Genomic DNA, 8404 nt, shown 5'->3' on the forward strand with positions numbered 1-8404 from the left:
ATGTTGGTGACAGCATATTTTGCCATAATTGTCCTATTGGCCCTTTGTGTTGGGCTGGAGTTCACAGCTCGCCGCCTCACACCACCGCAGTCTGCTCCTACTGCTGTGGCCAACCCAGCTTTTCGAAGGTTCCAGAGAATATTTCTTGAAGCGTACCTTTTGGCTTTGTGGGCAGACTGGCTCCAGGGTCCTTACCTCTACAAACTGTATCGCCATTACAGCTTCCTGGAATCCCAAATAGCCATTTTATATGTGTGTGGCCTGGCCTCATGTGTACTGTTTGCCCCTTTCTCTGGCTGGCTCCATCAAGTTTTAGGTCGCCGTCAGACCTGCCTTCTCTTCTGCGTGTCCTACTCTACTTGTTGTCTCACTAAACTTTCCAGAGACTACTTCGTTTTGATTGTGGGCCGTGTCCTGGGAGGTCTATCAACATCCCTGCTTGCTACCACATTCGAAGCGTGGTATGTGCACCGACATGTTGAGGTCCACGATTTCCCCAAGGAATGGATTCCTAGTACCTTCACCAAAGCTGCTACCTGGAACCATGGACTTGCTGTGGGAGCTGGACTGGTGGCTAACTTGTTAGCTGAATGGCTCCATCTGGGGCCAGTCGCTCCGTTTCTGCTCGCTGTTCCTTTTCTGGCCTGCAGCGGCTGGGTGATACTAACAGAATGGGGAAAGGAGGAGGCTGAAGGAGGTCCTGAAGGGGATAAACAAACTCTGCTGTTTGGAAGCCCTAATGGAAGTATTGCCCGTTTGTCTGCAAAGGAGCGATTCTCACGCAGCTGCTCTGAGGGGCTGCGCTGCCTGCTGTCAGATAGGAGAGTTCTGCTTTTGGGTGGAGTGCAGGCTCTGTTTGAAAGTGTTCTCTACATTTTTGTTTTCCTGTGGACCCCAGTACTAGACCCACATGGGCCTCCTTTAGGAATAGTGTTCTCCTGCCTGATGGCTGCCAGTATGATTGGCTCCTTGTTGTACCGCCTCGCCACCTCCACTCGCTACCGTCTACAGCCTGGTCATGTGCTCTGTCTTGCTGTACTGATGGCCTTCTTCTCTTTGTTCATGCTCACTTTTTCCACTGCACCGGGCCAGCCCAGACCTCATGATTCCTTTCTAGCCTTCCTGCTGCTGGAGCTGGCCTGTGGTCTGTACTTCCCTGCAGTCAGCTTTCTGCAGGGCAGAGTAATCCCAGAGGAGAAACGAGCTGGTGTGCTGGCCTGGTTCCGGTTGCCTCTGCACCTGCTGGCCTGCTTAGGACTGCTGGCGCTTCATGGGGAAGTGTCAGGAACAGGCGGAGGGGAGGCAGGCGGAGGCACCAGACACATGTTTGGAGGCTGTGCTGTTATGATGCTGGCAGCTCTGATGGCTGTCGTTAGTCTGTTTACCCTGGGAAGAAACGACACAGACCTGAGGCTGGAGGGCATAAGGGGGGAGGGGGAGATGTAATCAAGATTCCCGCCACACATTAATTTTTCTCTGATTTAACTTTGAGTTCTTGTCTTTGACTGGAGTACACTTTACATTTTGCCAATTGAAGAAGCAAAAGTGGTTTGGACGATTCAGATTGCTTTCATTTTGTAAAATATTTTTGTTATATCTTTACTTGTTTATTTATGAGAGTTTATATGAATCTTGTTTCTGTGTAAATAATTTGGGAACATGGCCATACCAACCATAATTTGTTAAACAAAGTGCTGAATAGTTAGTACGCTCCAGAACCATTCCATAAATTCTTCCAGAAAAGTTTTTAATTACTTCAGTATGTCCACCTGTATAGAGAATGCAGTATGTGATGGATGGCAACATCATCAAAGTAAAAAAACAACAATGTTTTTATTAAAAACAGTTTGTATTTGAGTTTAATGGAGACCTGAATGAATATGCAAAGAACTGATGCCATGGCTAGCTTGTTGACCAAGATTTAAATGTTTCTTATTGCAACAAGTCCACAGTGCTTGTTTTTCCTCTTTTTTATTATTGAATAGGGCAATCTAGTGTTCAGCTTTAATCTGAATACATTTTCTTAACATTAACATGATTTCTCTGGTCTGTTGTCATCCGATGTGTCTGCTCTCTACACTTTTAAATAAAAAGGCAACTGCTGTTTGTAACACGCATTTGTTTTATTTTTACCATTATTTGTGTACTTTTAGATGTTTTATCACGAGCTTTCCATTTTTTAAATGCAAAATCTGTACTTCACATGATCCCATGAACATGTTGAAATAGTTCCAAAACAACAGGAAACGTTGATCAATTGTTTTGCATGTTATATTCTACATTTGAAGTTCACTTTTTGTTCTGAATTCACATGGTAAACATACAAATGTGGTTTGACAACATGTGTGTAACGCCTTTTCATTCGTCAATTGCAAGTGATTTCCACAAATGAAGTACCTGTTCAGTCAGGTTATCTGGACGGTTTCTTTTTTCGTTGAGACGTTTTGTCCAAAGGACTTCATCAGTCCGAGGAGCCACAACAAACTTCAGCACACTCACATAGCGGGCCAACCAGTTTACTGGTGATAAGATGGTTTCTGGGGCCCACCTTCTCCCCCGTCTACGACTAAGGCAGTCATAGCCCAAGTGGTTCAAAACATCAAAGTTCATGCTCAATAATCCAGGTAGAAAATCCAGCAAGGTTCAATGTGGACTGATGAAGTCCTTTGGATGAAGGACAAAACGTCTCAACAAAATAAGCTGTCCAGATGACCTGACTGAACTTTGGATTTTTTTTAACCTGGATTATTGAGCAATGAACTTTGATGTTTTAAATCAAAACTGTGCTAAGTTAAATGTGTTAATTTAGTTAAAAGGTAAGTGATATAATAAAAGCTGTCAATCCAGAAAGTTCTCAATTTAGTTGAAAAAGTTACAGCAACTAGTTTTACACGCATCATATTTAGCTGAAAGTGGTGCTCAAAACAGATTTCTTCTCTTTCAAATATCCTGTTCAGCTGAGAACCGTTTTTCTAGATTCTTCTAGATTGCTATCCCTAAAATGCTGCCAGTCCAAACCCCCTGCTCCCCTGATGCTGTGGTACAGTCCTGGTGCAGCTCGGTCTGGATGCTGCTAGAACCTCCTCCTCTGGATGGGGGGGTGCAACATCACTGGGCTGTTGTTTTGGTTACATCAGTGTGTCGTCAGGATCACGGGCATCTTTAAGTCTGAGGTCTGGTCTCACAGCTGTCAGTCCTCTGAAAGACTTCAGGAGTGACATCAGCAGGAAAAGGAATCGAGATCTTTTTACGCACAGAGAACACCTGCAGGACTACAGAAAGGCATCATGACGCAGGGGAAGGTATGAATGAGCTCATTTAACATATAGCGGACAAAATGAGGTTTAAGTCGTTTTGAACTTAACATTTACCTGAGCAGTGCCTTTATTTTTTTTTAACATTGCTGTCAGAGCAAACTGAATTGTTTAATCTGTCGATTCATTCATTCACGACTAGATTGAGTCGTAGTGAAATAAAATCTCGACGGGGTTGATCATTGGTGACATAATTCCTTCATCGTTAAGTTTATTTTTATTAAGGTCTATTATTATTTTCTGCGCTGTTTGAGCTGCTGAATGAACTGCGTCATTTGTTGTTTTACGTCATCACGAGTCCTCGATTTGGACTTGGACGACTCTAAAGCCGGTCCTTCATGTTTTTAAGTGAGGGTTGTCTCGCTTATATTATGATTATTAATTTTTACACCATTTTTCTCTGTGTTTTTTTTAAACTTCAAATGTATTTGGTTACAGTACATTGGTTATAACCTGTTCAAAATTCAGATGGTTCAACATTTAAGTCTAATTACTGATTCAAAGTTGTTGTTTTGAATATCCAATTAAATAAAAAAAAAGAATCAGTAAAGTCTGGGTTTAACTTGTGGTTCTAGTGAAAGCTTTGACACCTACAGAGAGGAAGCTGCAGTGAAAGTAGACATTTATGTAAAATTACGTACAGAATGTGGGTACAATTCTGAAGCAGTCATTTGAACAGCTGTAACTGAAGAAGAGTGACAGTAATCAAATGTCTGCAACTGAGCCGGTGAAGCATTTCCAGTAGAGCTTGCCAACTATGAATTATACATTTTGTGCTCCCAGTTTTATCTCCAGGAACTATACACCATTTTTCATACGAGCAAGTTCAGGTCAATACAAAGTATTTAATATAATTTTATTTTCTGCTTTTATCCATTTAGCTGTCACTTGCTAACAAGGCGAACAGTGACTCCACTGGACAGGCTTTTGTGGCCCCTGCTCCCCCCACATATGAGGAAGCTGCTGCAGGTAAGACTATACTGGATTTCTCACTAGGCTTTTTTGATTTTTACAACACAATTTGACTGTTTGGATTATGTGTTGAAATTATGTCATTCAGATATTACTCCATGCTACAATGACGTTGAGATGCTCACAGAGTTCACCTGGGATGACCTCAACATCAGGAGAGTCTTTATTCGAAAGGTACCTCAAGGCTTTTTTTCTTTTTTTTTTTACATTCATATATCATATATAACATTTATTGTTGTGTATCACTAATAAATTACCCAAAAGGAGCTTACAATGTTGTTTGATTTTGTTTTTAGGTGTACACTATCTTGATGACCCAACTTTTGGTGACACTTGCTATTGTGGCCCTTTTTACATTCTGGTGAGTGTTATATCATTTTCATTTCTTCTCATTATGATTCAACAAGTTTATCGAGTTGGATACTCATTGTAAGTCTGTGTCTTTTAGTGACCCTGTGAGAGACTACATTCAAACTAACCCTGGGTGGTACTGGGCCTCATAGTAAGTTTAAGAAGAAACATGCATCTTGTTGAAATAATGCAACTTCTTTCCTAATAAATATATAAATGCCACAAATTCTGCATATCAAAATCTAACAGTAGTTCTGTTTTTCTTTACAGCGTTGTGTTCTTTGTCACTTACTTGATTCTTTCATGCTGCTCTGCACCCAGGTAAACTCTTTTTTCTTAAACTGAATGCACAACACACACACACACACAACGAAAATCACCTCAAATACTGTCATTCCTGCAGGAGACAGTTTCCATGGAATCTGATTCTGCTTGCCATCTTTGTAAGTGAAAAATAAGTGCAAAATGTCAATTTCAGAAATATTCCATTGTTTAAATATAACTTTAATAACTGTAACATGTTTTCATTATTTCCACTTTGCTCTTACAGACGTTGTCCCTTTCCTATATGACAGGGATGTTGTCCAGGTAAAATCTTTATTTTTATTCTCTGAACCTTCCCAATTTTACACGATATAACAGAGGAGTCTGCAAATTTGACAATCAAAAGAGCCATTTCTGTCCCAGTTAAAACAAAAAAGTTCCAGAGCTGCAAAACTGGTGTAAAATAAAGATAAGAAAGCTCTTTAAGGCTTATGTAAAGACTACATTTCAAAATCTATTTGTCACAATATGCAATTGAAGTGACAAGTAGCTGTTATACATTTTTGACATTATTTGGTAATTTTATATGATAGGATAAAGAAAAAAACTCATGAGTTTTATTTATTTAAATGTGTATCCTCATTGAAAATAAATTAAACTCTGAACTACGCAAACTTATGATTCCTGCCCACATTTGCACTAAATTAACAATATGTGTTGTCCACTTTGAAATAATAAAGCATAGGCTTGCAACTTAATATATTAGTCAAATTAAAAATGACACCAATTTATTAATTTTTTTTTATTGTGAATAACTTTGTTTTTCTAACAAATGTAAAAAACCCTTATTTATTATCATTTATTAAGCTTTTGTCAAAAGTAATCTTATAAAAATTCTTGTTACCAAATTATTTATGAAACTTTTTTATTTGAACAACCTTTAATATAACAATCTGTTATGAACATGTAAAAAAACTGCACTTTTACTTCCCCAACATCTTGCTTCAAATGTGTTAAAAAATTGTTTTAAATATATACTATAGAAAGCTCACACGGCATGGCTTAGATTAACATAACTGGTTTAACAAGTGCAAACAGATCAAACTGTTTTAATCCTTGAGTTATCATTTTGTCAAAGTTCAGGTTTACATACAACTGAACAAGAAAAATCCAACCAAAAAAAGAAAGAGAGAGAGAGAGAGGCACATTTTCTATAGTTATGAATATAAATTAAATTCTTTTTTTTTTTTTGTCAAAGCTACAGAGAGCCGCTGCAGAGGAATCTAACAACTAAATGTCTTTTTTCCAGTTCAACTCTTATTTGTACAGGTTATGTATAAATGCAGCCCCAGAGTTGCTCATTGCAGAATCCTTCTATAGTATTTTATAGCTTTTGGTTCAGATAGATACCGGTAATCTGCACTCCGGTTGAAGTGAATCATCGATCAAACTCAAATAAAAGGAATATATCAAAGTCTGCATGTTTTTCTTGTTTTATTAGCTACTATAACACCAAGTCAGTGGTGATGTGTCTGGGCATCACAGCAGCAGTCTGTCTCGTCGTCACAGTCTTCAGCTTCCAAACTAAAGTGAGATAAATTCAATTTTTTTCCTCCTGCTCATTCTGTAGCTGATATGTCTTGAAGTTCAAATCCTGCCATTCATGTGCTTGATGTTATGTCATCGCTCTAGTTTGATGTGACCTCCTGCCAAGGTATCCTTATCATCTTCTGCATTGTTATGCTCATCTCTGGACTGGTGTTGGCTGTTGTCCTCCCATTTCAATATGTAAGTATGGTTACACAAGTCATTCAGTTCCATAATCTGTTCCCTTTAAAGCGTGAGGTTGAATGTTGTTCTGATAAGATGCTTCGGTGCACCAGTTCATTCAAAGTGTCTTGATGCATGCTCAAAGGTTTCATTCAAAGTTTTTCATGAGCATTTAATTTAAAAATAATAATAAATGACATACCATATTTAAATAAATGTAAAAAGGTGTAAATCATGTTGAATAGGTTTGTAAAATTAGTTCAAACTCAGAGGTCTTTAGCTGTGATTGTTGGCAGTGATTAAATGTGTTTTCATTCCCAACTTGCCTTATAGGCACTTAGTAATGCACCATAAACATCACATTTTAAGGCCTAAAAGAAAGCCTTTAGCAGTTTTTTTTTTTCATTTACAAGATAGTGAGATATTTGATCTTTAGTGTATGAAACAGATACCATGAGCATTCAGCCATATGCTGGTGACGCCACTGTAACAGGAATCGTCCCAGCAGCAAACAGGAAAATGAAGGTGCTGTAGAAAGAAGAGTGTGTTCTACGTGTGGCTGAGTATTTTTTTACATTAAAAAAGTATGTTTTCTAGATGAAATTTTACTTTGTAGAAACCACACCTTTAATGTAGCAAAAGTAAAGTTTCACGTACAACACAAACAACAAAATTGAAGATTATATAATGTGTATAACTGATTAATGATCACTGTTTCACTGTTTACAAAATACCATTTGTATCAACTGTAATATAATTTTAGAGACTAATTATTTTGAAGACAGCAGCAAACTACTGGCCTTGACCCTGCTCTGACCAGCTGTTAGCTCATCAGATGGGTCAAAATTAAACTTCCTCCTAACTGAGTTAAGATTTTAGGTTTACAGGTGTTGTACTGTTTAACTGCTGTTATTACTTCTTGTTGCTAGAGGACAGTACTGTGGTGGCAGAAGATACTGTGTCGGTAGGAATAACGGAGGATACAGGAAATATGAGACAATACCATGTTCTGTAATGGTGTCTGGCAAAAATTAGTTAATAATAATAATAATCATCTTTAATGAATTGGTGTATTAAATTGTTTTACAACACTTAATAAGTAACTAATATGTTACAAAACCATAACACAGTTAACCTGTAGGTGCTGTACATTGAGTTTTTATTTTGTAAATATATTTTATGTTATATATTGTATTCTTAATTTAGCGTATTTCTTAGTTCATATCTTAGATCTTATTACTGTTTTTCTTTACAATTTATACTGTTTTTGGATGTAACTGGGACCCTGTGTACACAATTTCGTTCCACTACATGTACCACATGCGGTGCGTATGACAAATAAAGAAACCTTCAACTTTAAGGTTGCTTTCTTAAATGGATGTCTCATGTGGTGACTTACTGGAATCACAAGTGAGTCATTTTTGTTCAAACCAGGTTCCTTGGTTGGATGCCATTTACGCGACCCTCGGAGCCATTCTGTTTACTATGGTAAGAGTCCAAGTTCCACTGAACCATTCATAATACTGACATAAAAGAAGCTATTGAATTAAAGATTTGCTGTCCTTCTGAATTACCTGTTCCAGTTTTTGGCATTTGACACCCAGCTACTAATGGGGAACAAGAAGTACTCCATGAGCCCTGAAGAATATGTCTTTGCCACCCTCAGCATCTACCTTGATATTGTGTACATCTTCTCTTTCTTTCTGCAAATCTTTGGAACTAAACAAGAATAA

At 38.1% G+C, this 8404-nt stretch overlaps 2 protein-coding genes across 2 annotated transcripts; both read left to right on the forward strand.

The window, feature by feature from the left end:
• mfsd5 (major facilitator superfamily domain containing 5) lies at positions 1-1499 on the forward strand. Its single transcript, XM_037684149.1, has one exon. It carries the CDS (start codon positions 1-3, stop codon positions 1444-1446), a length of 1446 nt encoding a protein of 481 aa, XP_037540077.1. The 3' UTR covers positions 1447-1499.
• Positions 1500-3222: 1723 nt separating this feature from the next.
• On the forward strand, positions 3223-8404 carry LOC119416951 (protein lifeguard 2-like). Its single transcript, XM_037684151.1, has 12 exons — positions 3223-3302; positions 4196-4283; positions 4375-4460; positions 4583-4647; positions 4735-4788; positions 4908-4958; positions 5041-5080; positions 5188-5225; positions 6403-6490; positions 6594-6689; positions 8106-8159; positions 8255-8404. The coding sequence occupies exons 1-12, from the start codon at positions 3288-3290 to the stop codon at positions 8402-8404; spliced, it is 825 nt and encodes a 274-aa protein (XP_037540079.1). The 5' UTR covers positions 3223-3287.

The sequence above is a fragment of the Nematolebias whitei genome, chromosome 11, assembly GCF_014905685.2.
Source record: "Nematolebias whitei isolate Nwh7 chromosome 11, NemWhi1, whole genome shotgun sequence".
Classification (NCBI taxonomy): Eukaryota; Metazoa; Chordata; class Actinopteri; order Cyprinodontiformes; family Rivulidae; genus Nematolebias; species Nematolebias whitei.

What these genes read in the sequence shown, in the direction of transcription:
- mfsd5 (XM_037684149.1), top strand. Translation starts at nt 1, where the DNA reads ATGTTGGTGACAGCATATTTTGCCATAATTGTCCTATTGGCCCTTTGT.
- LOC119416951 (XM_037684151.1), top strand. An exon ending in TCATGCTGCTCTGCACCCAG is followed by an intron (nt 4,959 to 5,040) that starts GTAAACTCTTTT and finishes TCATTCCTGCAG; the next exon opens with GAGACAGTTTCCATGGAATC. An exon ending in TTGTCCTCCCATTTCAATAT is followed by an intron (nt 6,690 to 8,105) that starts GTAAGTATGGTT and finishes TGTTCAAACCAG; the next exon opens with GTTCCTTGGTTGGATGCCAT.